The sequence below is a fragment of the Oncorhynchus gorbuscha genome, linkage group LG13 (genome assembly GCF_021184085.1).
Source record: "Oncorhynchus gorbuscha isolate QuinsamMale2020 ecotype Even-year linkage group LG13, OgorEven_v1.0, whole genome shotgun sequence".
Taxonomy (NCBI): Eukaryota; Metazoa; Chordata; class Actinopteri; order Salmoniformes; family Salmonidae; genus Oncorhynchus; species Oncorhynchus gorbuscha.
Genome location: NC_060185.1, coordinates 58,188,507 through 58,209,246, shown reverse-complemented (window position 1 = coordinate 58,209,246; position 20,740 = coordinate 58,188,507). Strand labels below are relative to the sequence as shown.

Below are 20,740 nucleotides of genomic sequence, written 5' to 3'. Positions count from 1 at the left end.
GTATATGCCGCTCTGTATCATCACTCATTCATATATCTTTACATATTCTTTATCCCCTTACACCTGTGTCTATAAGGTAGTAGTTTTGGAATTGTTAGCTAGATTACTTGTTGGTTATTACTGCATTGTCGGAACTAGAAGCACAAGCATTTCGCTACACTCACATTAACATCTGCTAACCATGTGTATGTGACAAATACATTTTGATTTGAGAGAGGGCATGTTTCAGCAGTAGGTCCCGGAATATCGCCAAATATCGCTTACTTTTAAATTTTACATAAGGTGTCCTGCTCTGTTTATTCAGGACCGAAAAATAAAGAAACAAACTTCAGAGTGTCAAAGTGGGGTCTCAAAGGCGTGAAGAAAGGTATTATTAATTAAACTACAGAGAGTCCCACTGGAAATAGATTTTTCAGCATCGGCCTTAAATCAGATCCTTCATCAGTGTGCCCTGGCCAGAGACTGGCCACATAATACTAGTCTTGTGTTACACGCCAAGTAAGGTTATAACTGAAAGGTTAAGGTCACGAGATGCAGGGGTTGCTATGGGAAAATTACACCTAACCCCCGATTTTACAAAACATGTAACACACTGACAGAAGTAGGGCAAAGCAGTGCATTGTGGGAAAACTGGTTACCTAACTCACCCAGAAAAGGTATCTAGGAGGTTAAGTTCCCTGTCTGTGTGCTGATGTGATGACAGAACACCTGCTCAGGGCTAGTTATCCCATTGTAAACAATGTGGGAAACTGCGTGAGAGGGCTGTGTGTTAGAGGGCTTGAGTGTGCCTCAAGCTCGTATGATACAGTGTGACCTGTAAGGAGGACTCTGTGCATTGATGTTCCTACTCGCATGATCAATGGAAAGCCTCACATGACGGGTTTGGGAGTAGAACTGCGCAGTACAGTGGCTGATGCCCTGTTGCTGCCTGTGGATGGATGGAACAGGGGCTGGGCTCTGGCTGCAGTACTGCCTCCTATCGCCTCACTTCTTCAAACACTTCCATACTGTCAGACTAACTGTGCTGGGCTTGTGTAATGTGCAGACATCCTGCCCTCATGTCTCATCCTCAAGCTGCTGGCGAGGCTGAGGCGTCATTGCGAATGAATGCATAATAATTTTAATGTGTTTGAAGTGTTGTATAATGGTTAGACATCACATTGCAGCAGATATTGTAGGGTTCGTCTTTGTATTCTTCAATGGAAAAAAAACACAGATCCTTTAGACCTGCAGCTTGCTCCTCTAAAAATTGTTACACAATCATTAGGTAGTGTCTCCACGGCTGTGTAAACTTGTTCAATGTACACTGACTTTGTACAGGCCGGGCCCCTGTGGTGGTCATTATACGGGGCGGCAGGGTAGCCTAGTGGTTAGAGCGTTGGACTAGTAACCGGAAGGTTGCAAGTTCAAACCCCCGAGCTAACAAGGTACAAATCTGTCGTTCTGCCCCTGAACAGGCAGTTAACCCACTGTTCCTAGGCCGTCATTGGAAATAAGAATTTGTTCTTAACTGACTTGCCTGGTGAAATAAAGGTAAAAAATATATTTAAAAAAATACAGTTATTATACACCTACTGTGTAAGGACCACCACAGGGGCATGGCCTGTACACACTCAGTTTGTACAATTGATGTACCACACATTTGACACAACACTTGTGTTACAACAGAGAGTTTGTCTGCAAAAAAAGGAGACACAGACCAATGCTTTGTGGAAACTCTGTTTCACAAATATTTTGTATCACAGGATTGTGTCAAATGCATTTTACATCAGTTGTACAATTTGGGCAGAGTGTGTATGGGGCAATAGTCTATCTTGTATTCCACTTGTCTACCCTAATTCAATAAAAATAAAGATGTACTCATTTTAACACCAGGGGAGGGGGCCATTAAACTGCAAAGACGATTAAACAGTAAGATTTGAAAAGGCTATCAACATGAGCTAAAGCACAGGAAATATCTCTGACACTGAAACATTCCTGAAACATGCAACTGAATGTGTGATCTGTGCTTCCAACAAAACAGCTCACACGAGAGCTTAACCCATGGCCTGAAATGGAAGGTTGTGGAACTAAAAAGAGATTTCATGAGTTAGTGCCTCGGCTGACTCCCCTCTTCGATCCACTATTGTCATCTGAAAGTACATGGTATTATGTGCATGATGCTTCCGGTTCCGGTTGGAGCGAGTGGTCGCATCTGCACGTCGCTCCAACGGGTAGTATAACTTTTTCATTATATTTCATTATATCACAACGGTTTGATTTGTCTTATCTTAGCAATTTCTTCTCAGCTAGCTACATAGCCGTCTTTGTATCAAAGATAATTGCGTAATTATCGTATTTCGCCGTCCTAACGTAGTCTTCACTAGCCAGCTAGCTAACGTCCACTGATTAGCTGCACTGGAGAAACTATTACACTCAACTGAACGACTTGATTAGTTTAGTGTTAGCTAGCTACATAGCTGTCTTTGCTGTCTTCGTATCATCGTATCCAAGATAATTGTGTTGTTTAGGTTTAGAGTGTGTAGTCTTAGAGTGATTATCTTAATTTACCGAGGTTAGCTAGCCAGCTATTTGTCGTCCTTAACGTAGGTGACTCTGCTAGCTAGCCAACAGCTAGCCAACGCTAGCCAACGTCTTCTGTATAGAACTCAACTACCCGGTCGCATTCACAGGTAGTATCACATTTTCACTTCATTTCATTACAGTACAACGGTTTGATTTGTTTGATCGTAGCTAGCTACTTAGCTAGCTACATAGCCGTCTTTGTATCAAAGATAATTGTGTAGTCTAGAGCGATTTTCTAGGTTCGCTAGCCATCTATTGTCGTTCTTTTAACGCAACGTAACGTAAACATCACTGCTAGCTAGCCTGCTAGCCCCCGAATAGCAACACTGCAGAAACTATTACACTCAACGGAACGACTTGATTAGTGTAGTGTCAACAACGCACCCACTGCCAGCTGCCCTACTTCAGCAGTACTGTATCATTTTAATCATTTTAGTCAATAAGATTCTTGCTACGTAGCTTAACTTTCTGAACATTCGAGACGTGTAGTCCACTTGTCATTCCAATCTCCTTTGCATTAGCGTAGCCTCTTCTGTAGCCTGTCAACTATGTGTCTGTTTATCCCTGTTCTCTCCTCTCTGCACAGACCATACAAACGCTCCTCACCGCGTGGCCGCGGCCACCCTACTCTGGTGGTCCCAGCGCGCACGACCCACGTGGAGTTCCAGGTCTCCGGTAGCCTCTGGAACTGCCAATCTGCGGTCAACAAGGCAGAGTTCATCTCAGCCTATGCCTCCCTCCAGTCCCTCGACTTCTTGGCACTGACGGAAACATGGATCACCACAGACAACACTGCTACTCCTACTGCTCTCTCTTCGTCCGCCCACGTGTTCTCGCACACCCCGAGAGCGTCTGGTCAGCGGGGTGGTGGCACCGGGATCCTCATCTCTCCCAAGTGGTCATTCTCTCTTTCTCCCCTTACCCATCTGTCTATCGCCTCCTTTGAATTCCATGCTGTCACAGTTACTAGCCCTTTCAAGCTTAACATCCTAATCATTTATCGCCCTCCAGGTTCCCTCGGAGAGTTCATCAATGAGCTTGATGCCTTGATAAGCTCCTTTCCTGAGGACGGCTCACCTCTCACAGTTCTGGGCGACTTTAACCTCCCCACGTCTACCTTTGACTCTTTCCTCTCTGCCTCCTTCTTTCCACTCCTCTCCTCTTTTGACCTCACCCTCTCACCTTCCCCCTACTCACAAGGCAGGCAATACGCTCGACCTCATCTTTACTAGATGCTGTTCTTCCACTAACCTCATTGCAACTCCCTCCAAGTCTCCGACCACTGCCTTGTATCCTTTTCCCTCTCGCTCTCATCCAACACCTCCCACACTGCCCCTACTCGGATGGTATCGCGCCGTCCCAACCTTCGCTCTCTCTCCCCCGCTACTCTCTCCTCTTCCATCCTATCATCTCTTCCCTCCGCTCAAACCTTCTCCCACCTATCTCCTGATTCTGCCTCCTCAACCCTCCTCTCCTCCCTCTCTGCATCCCTTGACTCTCTATGTCCCCTATCCTCCAGGCCGGCTCGGTCCTCCCCTCCTGCTCCGTGGCTCGATGACTCATTGCGAGCTCACAGAACAGGGCTCCGGGCAGCCGAGCGGAAATGGAGGAAAACTCGCCTCCCTGCGGACCTGGCATCCTTTCACTCCCTCCTCTCTACATTTTCCTCCTCTGTCTCTGCTGCTAAAGCCACTTTCTACCACGCTAAATTCCAAGCATCTGCCTCTAACCCTAGGAAGCTCTTTGCCACCTTCTCCTCCCTCCTGAATCCTCCGCCCCCTCCCCCCTCCTCCTCTCTGCAGATGACTTCGTCAACCATTTTGAAAAGAAGGTCGACGACATCCGATCCTCGTTTGCTAAGTCAAACGACACCGCTGGTTCTGCTCACACTGCCCTACCCTGTGCTCTGACCTCTTTCTCCCCTCTCTCTCCAGATGAAATCTCGCGTCTTGTGACGGCCGGCCGCCCAACAACCTGCCCGCTTGACCCTATCCCCTCCTCTCTTCTCCAGACCATTTCCGGAGACCTTCTCCCTTACCTCACCTCGCTCATCAACTCATCCCTGACCGTTGGCTACGTCCCTTCCGTCTTCAAGAGAGCGAGAGTTGCACCCCTTCTGAAAAAACCTACACTCGATCCCTCCGATGTCAACAATTACAGACCAGTATCCCTTCTTTCTTTTCTCTCCAAAACTCTTGAATGTGCCGTCCTTGGCCAGCTCTCCCGCTATCTCTCTCTGAATGACCTTCTTGATCCAAATCAGTCAGGTTTCAAGACTAGTCATTCAACTGAGACTGCTCTCCTCTGTATCACGGAGGCGCTCCGCACTGCTAAAGCTAACTCTCTCTCCTCTGCTCTCATCCTTCTAGATCTATCGGCTGCCTTCGATACTGTGAACCATCAGATCCTCCTCTCCACCCTCTCCGAGTTGGGCATCTCCGGCGCGGCCCACGCTTGGATTGCGTCCTACCTGACAGGTCGCTCCTACCAGGTGGCGTGGCGAGAATCTGTCTCCTCACCACGCGCTCTCACCACTGGTGTCCCCCAGGGCTCTGTTCTTGGCCCTCTCCTATTCTCGCTATACACCAAGTCACTTGGCTCTGTCATAACCTCACATGGTCTCTCTTATCATTGCTATGCAGACGACACACAATTAATCTTCTCCTTTCCCCCTTCTGATGACCAGGTGGCGAATCGCATCTCTGCATGTCTGGCAGACATATCAGTGTGGATGACGGATCACCACCTCAAGCTGAACCTCGGCAAGACGGAGCTGCTCTTCCTCCCGGGGAAGGACTGCCCGTTCCATGATCTCGCCATCACGGTTGACAACTCCATTGTGTCCTCCTCCCAGAGCGCCAAGAACCTTGGCGTGATCCTGGACAACACCCTGTCGTTCTCAACTAACATCAAGGCGGTGGCCCGTTCCTGTAGGTTCATGCTCTACAACATCCGCAGAGTACGACCCTGCCTCACACAGGAAGCGGCGCAGGTCCTAATCCAGGCACTTGTCATCTCCCGTCTGGATTACTGCAACTCGCTGTTGGCTGGGCTCCCTGCCTGTGCCATTAAACCCCTTCAACTCATCCAGAACGCCGCAGCCCGTCTGGTGTTCAACCTTCCCAAGTTCTCTCACGTCACCCCGCTCCTCCGTTCTCTCCACTGGCTTCCAGTTGAAGCTCGCATCCGCTACAAGACCATGGTGCTTGCCTACGGAGCTGTGAGGGGAACGGCACCTCAGTACCTCCAGGCTCTGATCAGGCCCTACACCCAAACAAGGGCACTGCGTTCATCCACCTCTGGCCTGCTCGCCTCCCTACCACTGAGGAAGTACAGCTCCCGCTCAGCCCAGTCAAAACTGTTCGCTGCCCTGGCCCCCCCAATGGTGGAACAAACTCCCTCACGACGCCAGGACAGCGGAGTCAATCACCACCTTCCGGAGACACCTGAAACCCCACCTCTTTAAGGAATACCTAGGATAGGTTAAGTAATCCCTCTCACCCCACCCCCCCCCTAAGTTTTAGATGCACTATTGTTAAGTGACTGTCCCACTGGATGTCATAAGGTGAATGCACCAATTTGTAAGTCGCTCTGGATAAGAGCGTCTGCTAAATGACTTAAATGTAAATGTAAATGTAATGTAACAAATACCTCCTCTCCGGTCAGGTCACTCACAGTCAGTGGGATACAGTAGTGGACTAAATGGACATTGGGCATACTGTAGAACAACATTTTTTTTTAGTGATGTGTAGCTCAATTAAATATATGTCAAAATGAAATAATACATATAATTTATGATGATTTTGGTGTGTAACCCTTTAACACTGTGACCATGGCATAGGGCTGGGCAATATATAAAATTAATTTCACTAATTCAAATGTATGCTTTTGCGGGATATTCCAAATTCATGTATCGCAATAATCTAGGTTTTGTTATGTTACGTTTTTATGAGCATTTATTACCGCTTGTTCTCGTTTCAAATATTTTTTATTGAACACACACAAGAATGTTGTATAGGTATACAAGACAGGTATACAATTCTTATCCAAACAAAAAAGAGCATACAGGAACAGCAAGACCCAGAGTTCTGGGTGCAAAACAAATAATACAAAACACAACATGTAGAAAGAAAGAGGGTAGATGTGTGGATATACTCCAAGCTCTCTTCCCAGTCTGCCACCGAGATGTCAGTCCCTAGTTCTTCCTCCCATTTTGCCTTAATGGCATCTGTAGAAGGTGTGCTAACAGATTGAAAAGCATCATATAGACGCGATATCAGTTTGTCTGAGGTGGGGCATATTTTTATGCATCCGTCAAACATGGAAGGTTTAACATTCCTAAATGTTGGGAGGTGTTTTCTAACGTAGTCTCTAATTTGTAGGTATCTGAAAAAATTACTTCTGGGAAGATAAGTTTCCCTCAGCAACTCAAAGGAAGTGAAGGTCCCTTCTATGTATAAATCCCCTATGGTACTTATCCCCAACTCTCCCCATTGCTCAAAGGTGTTATCAAGGTTTAGAGGGGGCAAAGGAGGGATTCCTGGCAACAGAGAGTATGAATGACATTGGTCTAAGCTCAAAGTGGACTTTAATTTGCTTCCAGATTCGGACTGTGCTATGTATAATAGGATTGTTACAATAAAGTGACATCTCCAAATTGACAGGTGACAAAATCACAGTGCCAATAGAGAAGGGGTGACACTCCTCACACTCCATACTAAGCCAGCTGGATGACGGAAGTGCGTCATCCACCAGAAACGTAACAACGCGAAGGTTAGAGGCCCAGTAATAAAATATCAAATTTGGGAGAGACAATCCTCCTTGAGTCCAGTTGTTTATGAAAGGATTTAGGTATGAATACTGGGATGTTCTGATATAGGTAGAGCAGTTGTGGGAGGAAGACCATTTTAATGCAGAGAAATTGGGAGAGTTTGCCTTGAGTTTTTGCATCAGAGAGGGGAAATTCTCTTTAAATTGTAAGGAGTATTGTTTGCTAACTACAATTCCTAGGTAGGTAAATTTTTCTGAAGATAACTTAACTGGGAGATGTTCTAGCCAGGAGGTGTTTTGCGACCGTATGGGCATTAATTAAATCTTGTTCCAATTTATTCTGTATCCCGAGAAGGTACCAAACAAATTGATCACATCAAGAATAGCTGGGATACTAGCCTGGGGTTCTGTTACATAGAGGAGGATGTCATCGGCTTATAGGGAAATCTTATTTAGAGTATCTTTAGTATTATAGCCGTGTATTGCTGACGAGATCTAATCGTCTGAGCGAGCTGTTCGATAATTAGGGCAAAGAGCATAGGCGACAGCGCACAACCCTGCCTTGTCCCTCTGTAAAGGTTAAATCGGGGCGACAATGATTGGTTAGTGAGTATTCTAGGCACAGGGGTTCCTATATAAAAGCTGGATCCAATTTATGAACCCGTCTCCAATATTACATTTCTGTAGGACCTTGAATAGATAGGGCCACTCAACTTGGTCAAAGGCCTTTTCGGCGTCAAGAGATATGACGGCAAGGTCCACGTTGGGTAACCTCTGAGAATACATAATGTTGAAGAGGCGCCTGAGATTGAAGAATGAGTTTCTGTTAGGGATAAAGCCGGTCTGATCCGAATGGACCAATTTGCCAATTAAAGTGGCTGAGCTGGACCCAAGGAAAGAAACAATAAGCATCCAAAACACCCCTGAGCTAGACTAGCCTACTTTAACAACAGCTAACTAACTAACCAAAATACAGTGGGTGGTCCGCCCAGTTCTAACTAGTGTATTTAAAACAAAGTTTACCTACGGGTAGTGTATGCCCATGGGCGACTTGTCTTGGTTTCCCCTTTTCCCACGAGCAAACAAACACCATAACCAAAAACAATACTCACAGGTGATGACAAAGTGCTATGGAGGTGCTCAAACAAAAGAGAGGTCAATACACAAAGAGAGAGTGAAACAGAGAGACCTACAGACATGGCATTTACAGAGAGATTGAGCTCTAGACCAAACAACTGACAGGGTTTTTAAACCAAGGGAAAGGAACTGTGATAGGGTAGGAAACAGGAGGAGGTGTGTCTTCTGATTGATGATTGGATTGGTGACTGATTGGGGAGTGATGATTTTCACCTGTGAGGGGAGAAGGAGAGAAAAGGAACATACACAGGATACACACACAGGATACTTGTATCCGTAACAATTATCTTCATCAGAAGGCACTCCCAGGAATCTCAGTTCGACAATAAATGACTGATTTGTTCCATAAAGTTTCATCATTTATGTCCAAATTGCCACATGTTGTTTAGCGTGTTCAGTAATCCATCTTCATGAGGCGCGAGCATTTCATCCAGACAAAACCTCGAAAAATTACGTTACAGTCCTTTAGAAACATTGTCAAACAATGTTTGGAATCAATTGTTAGGATGTTTTTAACATAAAACATCAATAATGTTCCAACCGGAGAATTCCTTTGTCTTCAGAAAAGGCACTGGAACGAGAGGTAACTCTGTCGGGAGCGCGCGTCATGAGACCGAGGCTCTCTGCCAGACCACTAACTCAAACAGGTCTCATGAGCCCTTCCTTTATAGTAGAATCCTCATTCAACTTTCAAAAGACGGTTGACATCTATTGTAAGCCCTTGGAAGTGCAACCTCATCCATATCTCAATGTGTACTTGGTCGGCAAAGCTTTGAAAAACTACAAACCTCAGACGTCCCACTTCCTGGTTGGATTTTTCTCAGGTTTTCGCCTGCCATATGAGTTATGTTATACTCACAGTAGGAGGCAGTTCACCCTGGGCATGCTATTCATCCAAAAGTGAAAATGCTGCCCCCTATCCCAAAAAGGTTAACAAACTCATCACCATCCCCTGGGAGGCGAGGGATCAGCAGGGCAAGGTAGGGTTGCAGCCTCGTAGCCACGTTTACGAGGTGCACCATGAGGGAGAGGGTCCCGAAAGTGCTTTGCTTTCATCGCTTACTCTTTCAGGTCCTGGTTTGAGGTGAGGCACCTTGCCAACAATCTCCTTGTCAGGGAGGATCATGGTAGCCACCATGTCATCCATCACCAGATAGTGGTTTAGCCCTGAGGACTCTGCATCCATTAGGAGAGTCCATGGCCTGGTCTGGTTGTCGATTTGGAAGCGCCCTCCCAATCTGATATTACTACAGTGCCTTCAGACAGTATTCAGACCCCTTGACTTTTTCCACATTTTGTTATGTTACAGCCTTATTCTAAAATGGATTACATTTTTTTAAATCCTCACAAGACCCCACAATGACAAAGCAAAAACAGGTTTTTAGAACATTTTGCAAATGTATATAAAAAGCACAAATACCTTATTTACATAAGTATTCAGACCCTTTGCTATGAGATTCAAAATTGAAATCAGGTGCATCCTGTTTTCATTGATCATCCTTGAGATGCTTCTACAACTTGATTGGAGGCCACATGTGGTAAATTCAATTGATTGGACAGGATTTGGATAGGCATACACCCGTCTATATAAGATCTCACAGTTGACAATGCATGTCAGAACAAAAACCAAGCCCTAAGGTCAAAGGAATTGTTCGTAGAACTTTGAGACATGATTGTGTTGAGGCACAGATCTGGGGAAGGGCACCAAAAGAATTCTGCAGCGTTGAAGGTCCCCAAGAACAGTGGCCTCCATAATTCTTAAACGGCCAAGCTCAGCAAACAGGGTAGATGGGCCCGATGGTCACTGCAGAGTTCTTCTGTGGAGATGGGAGAACCTTCAAGAAGGACAAACATCTCTGCAGCACTCCACCAATCAAGCCTTTACGGTAGAGTGGCCAGACGGAAGCCACTCCTCAGTAAAGGGCACATGACAGCCCGCTTGGAGTTTGCCAAAAGGCACCTAAAGGACTCTCAGACCATGAGAAACAAGATTCTCTGGTCTGATGAAACCAAGATTGAACTCTTCGGCCTGAATGCCAAGCGTCACGTCTGGAAGAAACCTGGCACCATCCCTATGGTGAAGCATGGTGGTGGCAGCATCATGTTGTGGGGATGTTTTTCAGGGGCAGGGACTGGGAGACTAGTCAGGATCAAGGGAAAGATGAATGGAGGAATGTACAGAGAGATCCTTGATGAAAGACCTCAGACTGGGGTGCAGGTTCACCTTCCAGCAGGACAATGACCCTGAGCACACAGCCAAGACAATGCATGAGTGGCTTTGGGACAAGTCTCAATGTCCTAGAGTGGCTCAGCCAGAGCCTGGACTTGAACCCGATCTAACATCTCTGGAGAGACCTGAAAATAGCTGTGCAGCGATGCTCCCCATCCAACCTGACAGAGCTAGAGAAGATCTGCAGAGAGGAATTGGAGAAACTCCCTAAATACAGGTGTGCCAAGCTTGTAGAGTCATACCCAAGAAGACCTGGGCTGTAATTACTACCAAAGGTGCTTCAAAAAAGTGCTGAGTAAAGGCTCTGAATACCTATGTGATATTTCCGTTTTTTATCATTTTTAAATATGCAAACATTTCTAAAAACCCATTTTTGTTTTGTCATTATGATGTATTGTGTGTAGATTGATGAGAAAAAAACACAATTTAATCCATTGTAAAATAAGGCTGTAAAGTAACAGAATATGGAAAAAGTCAAGGGGTCTAAATACTTTACAAATGCACTCTACGCCAATGCAACGTACTTGCAGAAGGAGCTGTCTTCTGCTGGCATGGTGTTTTTTTTCTGGTGCAATGTCGGCTGCAAATACTGGCCATATTTACAGACAGTTGTACACTCTTGTGTCCGTTATGGATGCAAAGGCGCATTAATTGTCTTGTGAGGAAATTGTTTTCCTTCTTGACTTTTTTTTTGTTATGCAGAAAGGATATTGTAATGTTTTTTTAAATAATAGAATGAATACATTATTTAAAACAATGTTTTGTTCATTATGGCATTGTAGCTCAAATGGGGAGGCCGCAATCAGCCTGGTGCTGGCAGGAGGAAGTCGAGCAGGTGAATAGTTTTATATCCAGAGCTGCTATCACGACAAATTACACATGATAACATCAGCCATGTTGAGGAAGGTTTGTGATTGCAACATAATTACCTTACTAATGTGTAACTATTAATTGTTGCTTATATTTCAGTTCCAGAATACTTCAATTAGTAAGATACACCTAACTGCCCCTCTCCTGAACTGTCACTTTGCCGCGGTGGTGAGGCTTAGGGACTCAAATGACCCTGAGAGCTAAGGCTGAGGGTGTATATACTCTGTGCAGGTGCAACCATGCCAGGCCAGGTCAAATGGTAGGAGGCAGACAAAGCAGTCCATAGTCCTCCATGTTGGGGGTTGGGCGGGAGTCTAATTATCCCACCCTAGAAAAAAATTAACATTGACGAACATATCTTGATTCCGTATTTTGTGGGTTTAGAGAAGGTAGGTACTGCCTTAAGGGGCAGTGGCCCCTAAATGGCATAAGCTGCTCATCAACAGTAACATTGGGCCCAAGGTTGTAAAATATGGGACGGCGGTCCACCCACTTGCCTCCTTACCACATTGGCAGCCATGCGAGGTGGCTCATTCCTTGGGCAAGAAGTCCATTCTACCATTTTTTGACATTCATATTTCTCCTTCTGCAGGCTGCTGATGACCTGGTCGCTGACGGGCTGGTCCTGGGGCTGGCTGCTGATGGGCTGGTCCTGGGGCTGGCTGCTGATGGGCTGGTCCTGGGGCTGGCTGAGGGTCAATCTCATCCTCTTCTTCCAACATCCTTCATCTTCCAAAGTGGAAGACGCTCCATCCACACTAGCTTCTCTCTCTGCAAAAATAATTTCTAAGGGTCTATGAGCAGAGATTATTTTTGCCATACTGATTGATTGTGGCAAGGAGCCTGATAGAGGAATTTTAAATTCCCTTATGTTTTATTGCCAAAACCAATTAAATTCGCACTCATTTCTAATTCATGATAAGTTGTAAGTTTATCATTTGCATGAATTAGCAAGAGACCAGTCTTAAAAAACAAGTTCAGCATTTATTCTTGATGAGTACTGACCCAAAATACAAAGAACATTACATTTTAAAAGAAAGAAGACATAAAATGACGTCATCAGTTTCACACCCTCTCCCAGCATTACAATGGCGTAGTATTCGGTCCTGGAGATAGTTTCACTCCCCACATAAACTACATTCCAACCTGTCTAAAGGATATACTTCTCTCTGCTAATGGAATCCAACCAAAACATTCTTATCTGTTTGAAAACCTATCTTATCCCTCCTTCCTCAACTTTCCCAGGAGACACAGACACAATTAATTTCTGCTTACATTTTTAGTAACAGTACAATTAAGAACCCATACGTTTCAAATCATAACATAATAGTATTAGCATGAATGGTTCTAATCATTAAAGTATACATAATTGATCATCTAAACTATATTTTCCTCTATCAATCCTCCCTTTGATCAAATATTATACATTCAATTCTACATCTAGTTTTATTTAATCATAAAAAATGAAAGTATAAACGAACTTAACTAACCTTTTTATAGAGGTTTATCAGATTATCATATGAATAGACAAATAATCAACAAATCAATTATAAATGTTTATCCAACTCTCCACATTTCATTAATCAATTCTAACCTTAACTCCAACTGTTTTTAAACCTACATCAGAATCATAACTCTTCCTTCCGGATTTTCGTCACGACCTTCATTAAAAAAACAGTTTAATCATGGAAACCAATTACAATCTAATTCCCCTTTATCTCAACACTAGCCTCATCAAACATAAATTCCCCACAAATGACAGATCCGGATTCGTCAACTTCCTCTGTAGACATGCCGTCAGTCCTCCACAGGTCAGAATCTGGAATCGGCCCATAACGCACCATGTGTTGGGTCATTGATCTTTCCAGAGTCCTGGAAACAAGGCCTCGCACACAGGGAATTAGACAACAGCCGCATAAAATTAAAACAGTCATACAGGTAGATACAGCCCAAAACACCGTGATTACAACACTTTTTCATTTTCCAAATGTACTATCAAACCAATTAGTCAGGGAAGGATCCACCCCAGAGTTTTCTGCCAACTCGTGAGCCAGGGTGGTCAAACCAGCTAAGGCTTTGGTCACAGATCCGTCCGGAGCTGTGTTATTCGGGATGAAAGTACAACACATGTTCCCGAAGATCACACATACTCCTCCCTTTTCAGCCAATAACATATCCAATGCAATTCTATTCTGCCAAGCCATCAGGCTGGTTGCTTCAGTCTGTTCTGCCAACCCTTTAATCGCATCTCTGGAATAATTGATAAAGCGCTGTTGATTATAATAAATATAATTAATCCAGTCTACATTCTTATTGAGAGTAGACCACCAAAAAATACTTGACTCTAGTCCTGCTAGTATCTGATTTCTTGCCTTGAACTCATCCGGAACCCCTCGTGGAACCCCAATGTTATCAATATATACTCTGTCGTCAAAAGACCCAGATGGAGCATCCCTTCTCTCTCGTTTGACTAACTTCATGTCTTGGTGTTGTATGAGTGTAAAAGGCATTCCTAAATGTACTAGAGCGCATAGCCCAGTCCAATCAGTCGGTAATACCGACCACAAATTCATTCCCCCGCACAACCACCAGATGTCAGCCCTGGCCACCTTCAACATTTTGAAATCTCCAGAGTTCAACCAGCCTGTCAAATCAGACATGGTCTCGTCAGTGGTAATATTCTCTGTCTTATTGCAGGCACCAACTTCCCCCACGTATTTCCCGTGTGTACTGTATCTGGCCAAACAGTAATATTCTCCTCTCGTCACGGTAAAGGGAGGAAGTCTTGATTTAAATGGAACCTGGGGATATAAATAGTGTAAATCAATACAGCTATCATTACTTGGCATTCCTGCTTTCGTGAACAGCTTTACCATACATGCCATTCCCTTAGGGGAATTAATTCCGTTCAGTGGGAAAGGGATAGTTGTTAACTGTGGCTTAGCATTCGCACATGCGTAGCATTCTTCTTTGGCCACTGATCTGGCCGTATATTGAATCCATTCCAACCATAAGTTGGACTCCCCAAAACCAGTCTCCACCTCTATAACTTCTTTAAGGTCCTTGGTCTGAACTATTCGTACTGCTCCTTTACCCTGGATGATTACACTAGGAATAGCCGTTGTGTTAGAGGGATTGGTTGAACTTTGGCCAATCATATTCTCCTTATCGACTCTAACTTCTGCCACCTGGAACGGTACCATAGTGTCAGTTGAAAGCTGGTCGAAGCCCACATACCATAACCCGAGATCCTGAGTATTGACCGCCTTAATGTTAATTCGCACCTTTATACAATACTTCTCCTGTTCGGGAACACAGTCCAAAACGACAACCGTTACTATACTCCACCTGGTCCCAAATTGAGTGTATGGGTTTACATAGCCATCTCTTTCAGTGTGAGCTATGACCTGGCTCCATGACTTACACGGTGATTTACACAAATACTTCCCATAGAATCCCATGGTTCTAGACTGCCAAGGGGTGAATGACCCCAATTGATCTACACAAAATTCTACTGAGAGAACCTTGCCCAATTCCACCCTCACTTCCTTACTATTTTGTTTCAGTGACCTTCTGAGAATCTTAGGTAACATTCCATTTCCCTCATCTAGCACATGAGTCAAATTATCCTCTTTGGCACTTTCCGGGGAATCATGGTGAATCAGGAATATGGCCCCCACAATAAAACAGCTCAGGACGGTCAGTGCACACGTGAAGCCCCACCCTCTCCCCGAGAACATATCAACAGCAAGAGGCCAAGCCATCACTCCACTTCTATGAACGCTCACAGCTGGGGAAAGGTCAGGTATAGGGAATCTTCAGAAGGAGTTTGACCCCCGTTCCATATGGGTCACGGTTCCTCTCCTACTCCTGCGACCGCTCGACAGTGCCAGTATGACCCGCCCTCTTACAATGTGTGACATGTACCCAGGTAGCTCTTTCGGCTATTCTCACCGCGAAGGCAGTCACCAGTAGTACTTGGAATGGTCCCTCCCACCGAGGCTGCTTCCAGTTTTTTTTCTTCAATGATTGGATCCAGATCCAGTCTCCTGGTTGAATCTCGTGTGCCACCTCCCTCTGTAGTTCTCCTGCTGGGCATAAAACTTTTGACATACGTGTTTGATTAATGAACAACCTCCTCATGTGTTCCACCATACTGCTTTCTATTTCTAAATTTGCTTCCTCCAATCGCCCTAATTGGGGCATTCTATAGGGTCTACCAAAAACCTTCTCAAATGGAGATAGCCCCTCCCTATCAGGGGTTATTCTAATAGTCATTAACACTATGGGCAGGCATTTTATCCAGTTCATTCCAGTACTTAGGTGTGTTTTCCTTAATCGACCTTTTACCGATCGATTCATGTTCTCGATAAGTCCAGCGCTTTGGGGGTGATAAGAACAATGTTTCTTCATATTTATATCCAATTTCTGACCTATATGATCAATTACTTGATTAGAAAAATGGGAACCATTGTCGCTATAAATAGTTTCTGGTAATCCGAATCGCGGAATTATCTCCTGACATAATGCTCTAGCCACTGTTTCTGCGTCTGCTGAGGATGTGGGAAACGCTTCTACCCATTTGGTATATTTATCAATTATTGTTAAACACCACTTCTTGTTTTCACTCTTAGTTAATTCAATAAAGTCCATTTCTAACTGTTGGAATGGGTACTTAGCTGCTGGGTAAACCCCTTGTGGTACTCTCACTGCACCTTGGCTGTTACTTTGTGCACAGATAGTACACCGTGAGCAAAAGTTTTTAAAATAGTTAGTTATTCCATATGCTACAAAGTGCTGTTTAACCATTCCTACCATCCCCCCTGTTGATACATGGCTTTGCCCATGTATCAATACAGCAGCATATTTAAACAGTGACTTAGGTAAAACAGGTAGATTCCCTTTATACCAAATACCTCCTCTATCTACAGCTCCCATTCTGACCCATTTAGTAACTTCCTTAACGGGGGCTCTAAGCTGACTTTCCCTCAGTATTTTGGTGTCGATATGAACTTCCTCCTTTAAGTGTGAGTCTATGTGTGAGTGTGGTTTCCCCCCCACTCTCTTCGCTTCCTCATCTGCCCGCCTATTCCCAATACTGACGCTATCCACGCCCTTAGTATGTGCCTCGCATTTACAAATGGCTAATTTTTTTGGTAGTAGAATTGCCTCTAGTAAATTCAAGATTAGTTGCGCGTGAGTGATGGGTTTACCTGCTGTGGTTATCATGCCCCTGTTTCTCCACTGTGCTGCGAATACATGAACAGTGTTAAATGCATAAGCGCTATCAGTATGTATCGTTATGCATTTACCCTTTCCTAATATACAAGCCCTGGTAAGGGCCACAATTTCAGCTTGTTGAGCAGAGTAATTCTTTGGTATAGCTTCAGCTTCCAGCACCTTAGTGAGGGTCACTACCGCATATCCAGTAGCATTTGAGCCATCTGGATTCTTTCTAGAAGATCCATCAACAAACATAGTTACTTCTGCATCTGTCAAAGGCATATCAGTCAGATCTGCCCTGGGGAGAACCATTTTCTCCGTCTCCGCTACACAATCGTGAGGACTCCCATCTGTGGCTATAGGAATTAGAGTGGAGGGGTTCAAAGTAGTACAACGCTCAATTGTTAAATTTGGCATATTTAACAGAATGATCATACAAGACAAATGTCTAGCAGGTGACATGTATGCCATTTTATGTTCCAATAACAAAACTGAGACGGCATGTGGGACCCTTAGTGTCAAATCATGGTATAGTACTACAGAGGCTGAGTCCTCCACAGCTCGTGCTGCAGCCACCACAGACTGTAAACACAGGGGCATTGCTTGTGCCACCTCATCGAGACGGGAGGAATAGTAAGCCACTGGTTTATTCTTCCCTCCGTGTCTCTGAGTCAACACTGACGTCATGAACCCCTCCCTGCAATCCACAGTCTGTGTGAATTCACGGTCATACCTAGGGAAAGCCAGAACAGTGTCAGACAACAATAGCTGTTTAATCGCCACAAATTGTTCTTCCGCCTCTTTTGTCCATATTATCTTATCTTTCGCTGTCATAGCCTTACCATAGATCAAATTACTAAGTAACCCTGTGTGTAATGCAAAGTGTGGGACCCATGCTCTACAGTAGTTAATCATTCCCAAGAAACTCATCATCTGCTTTTTGTTCAATGGTTTGGGTGCTTCTAAAATGGCTGTCTTCCTCGTTGAATTGAGAGTCCTCCCTTCCTTAGTTATGGTGTGCCCTAAATAGATAACTTGTCTCTGCCAGAGCTGTAACTTCCTCTTATTAACTTTGTGACCTTGGTCAGCTAAGAAGAGGAACAGAGCAAGAGTATCCTCTTTACAGGCCTCCTGTGAGGAGTTAGACAACAGGATATCATCCACATATGTCAAAATTTGACTTCCCCGTGGAGGGTCGAATTTTCCGAGATTTCTAGTGATAGCCTGACAATAGATAGTGGGGCTCTCGAGATAGCCTTGGACTAGGCGGCTATACGCCCATTTCTGACCCATAAAAGTAAATCCAAACCACCCCTGACTGTCTGGATGTAGTGGAATACTAAAAAATGCATTGGCCAGGTCTATCACAGTAAAGTAAGCATTCCCAGGCTTCAACTGGTTTAACAGCGTGTGTGGATCTGGCACACAGGGTGCTCTTGGAATCACACTGCTATTGACTCCCTGTAGATCCATCACCATTCTCCAATCAGTGCTAGGGAACGCCTTCTTTACTGGGAAGAGGGGCGAGTTACAGAATGCTTCATCCCCCGGTATGATAACACCCCCCTTCCTCAACTGCTCAAACGAGGGTGTTATTCCTTTTATTGCTTCCGGCTTCAAAGGGTATTGTTTTTGGTAAGGTCTATAATCTGATTTAGGAACCACTTGCACCGGCGTTACTCCCTTAATTAATCCCACATCTCCGGGACCTTGAGACCACAGATGTTCGGGTATCTCTTTTAAATCGTCTTCCTGTTCTACTGTCAAAAGGTATTCTGCTTCTCAGAACCCTCCCACACTATCACTAATGTGCACTGCAGGGGCACAATTTGCTCTCCAGTTCAGTTTTCGTCTGTATCTATCAGTGGATGGGCTATGTTGCAAACCTCCCTCCCTCGTTACCCAGTCTGTCAGTTTTTTTCCCTTCGACACCCAGTATCCCATATCTTTCCACTGCTCAGTGTCTTCTTTAGCTAAGGCCACATGGGGGCACCATTTCTCTCTGTACAAGGCCTGGATATGAGTAGGCAGTTCTACCTCCACGGCTACATGAGTTAAGTCATAGTAAAGCCATTTTAGACCAATGGTTCGCTCAGTAGTTCTCAGAAGTGTCCTCTCATATATCAGGTCGGGGCCGGGGTGTCTGTTATACCACAGTGTGCAGTGCAAGTCATCTGGCGACATTTTAGTTAGTCCTGATTTTATATCATCTGTCAGTTCTATCAATGCTTTGGGTATGTCTGTTAACCCTCCCCTCAATAGATCTTGACTATACCAATAATTTGGTTCTCCTTCCCCACAGATTACCATGTTATCTTTAACCACCTGAGCTTTCATACCTTTGTCTGTAGGCGTTATGGCAATATTCAAGAGTTTCATGACATCTCTCCCCAATAGATTCACAGGACACAACTTTGATATGAGTACTGGGACCGTCGCCTCCCCCTCAGTCATTTCATGTCTGAGCGTTATGGGAGTCGAGAGTCTCTCTACACAGTGATGGCCAGACGCAGAACGAACAATTATCTTATCCCCTGAGGGATGAATCCCTGGTGGTGCATCCTCACTGCATATGGCTGTCCTGCACGCCCCCGTATCACACAGAAATTTTATTCTCTTCCCCATTACTGCAAGTGTCAAAAAAGGTTTTTCTTCCTGAGCAAGAGCGAGGTCTACTGTTGCTAATTCAAATACCTCCGTCTCTGCGTCAATTTTATCTAGATTGTTGAGGTCTGAAGCACTATTACTACTGTCACTGTCCTTTTCGCTGTACCAGTCCACTACTTCATTCTTGACTATTTTAGCAGTGTCAATCTCTAGTCAGGATTTATCTTCCTCGCTGTCCGAGTCAGGTTTTGGGCACCTCTTTTCCTTTTCTTTTTTGCGCCCCCTCCCCTGTGGTTTTCGTTTACAGTTGCGGCTTTGATGTCCCTTCTTATCACAATATTTACAAGGTGCCTCACACTTTCTGGCGACATGTCCAGTTTTATTGCAATTGAAACATCTAAAATCCTCTTTACCCCCTACTCCTGACGTCCCCTTTCTATCAGCCCCCGTTGCTCTATCTTCTAATACCGCCATTAAGAACTCATCTTTCCTATTCTCTTTTTTCCTTTTTTCTGTCTGCCCGTGTTGTTCGTGGTGGACCGCATATCTTTTTACTTCTGCGAGTGTCGCCAACCCCCACCCCACTAAGTTCTTTTTTACCTCTTTACTGATTTCAGCGCGCATTCCAGTTAATAAGGCTATTTTTAGTTGCTGATGATAAGGAGTATTTTGATCCCCCCCGGGGGCTGGTTCTGGCGTACCACTGTTGGCATTGAATACATCTCTCAAACGTTCTAGGTACTGACTGACTGTCTCATTTTCTCCCTGTCTACATTCAGTTACCTTAGAGAAGTCGGCGTGTCGGTGGTAATGTTCAGTTAGGTTAGCGCATAGTTCTGTAATTTTTGCTCTGAATGGCTGCCCAAGTCCCGCGCTCCACTGTATGATGTCCCCGTTATTCCCTGTTGGCACCCAGGCTCCGCGCGCAGCAAACCAATCCTTCCCCACTATGGTTCTAACTGCTCTTTCCACCTCCCCTGTGTTTAGCCTGAAACTGGACGCTAGTCCGTTGAGATCTCTTTCAAATCCTGCCATTCCTGTTTTTGGGTGTGGGATTCCTTCTACTGCCATTTCTACGTCCCTCTGTGTCCAGGGTCGATAGACCCGAACCGTGGGTTCATTATCCTCTATCCCAGCTTGGGGATTGGGTAACTCTATCAGGGGAAACTGCCCTTCTCTCTCTGCACTGTCTTCTTCCCTGTTATAGTACTGTAAATCTCTCCCAGGCCGTGGTCTATTTTTCTCTCCTATATCGGAGGGTTTTCTAAGTAGTCCTGATCGGTTTTGATTCGGTGAAGGTGTCGGATATTTTTCCTTATCTGACCTATTTTCTTCCTT

General features: G+C 44.8%; 1 protein-coding gene across 1 annotated transcript; it reads right to left on the bottom strand.

The window, feature by feature from the left end:
* Positions 1–10,244: 10,244 nt before the first annotated feature.
* On the bottom strand, positions 10,245–20,297 carry LOC123992343. Its single transcript, XM_046293496.1, has 3 exons — positions 20,186–20,297; positions 14,374–15,675; positions 10,245–10,289 (listed from the first exon to the last, which is right to left on the bottom strand). The coding sequence occupies exons 2-3, from the start codon at positions 15,334–15,336 to the stop codon at positions 10,245–10,247; spliced, it is 1,008 nt and encodes a 335-aa protein (XP_046149452.1). The 5' UTR covers positions 15,337–15,675; positions 20,186–20,297.
* Positions 20,298–20,740: the final 443 nt, after the last annotated feature.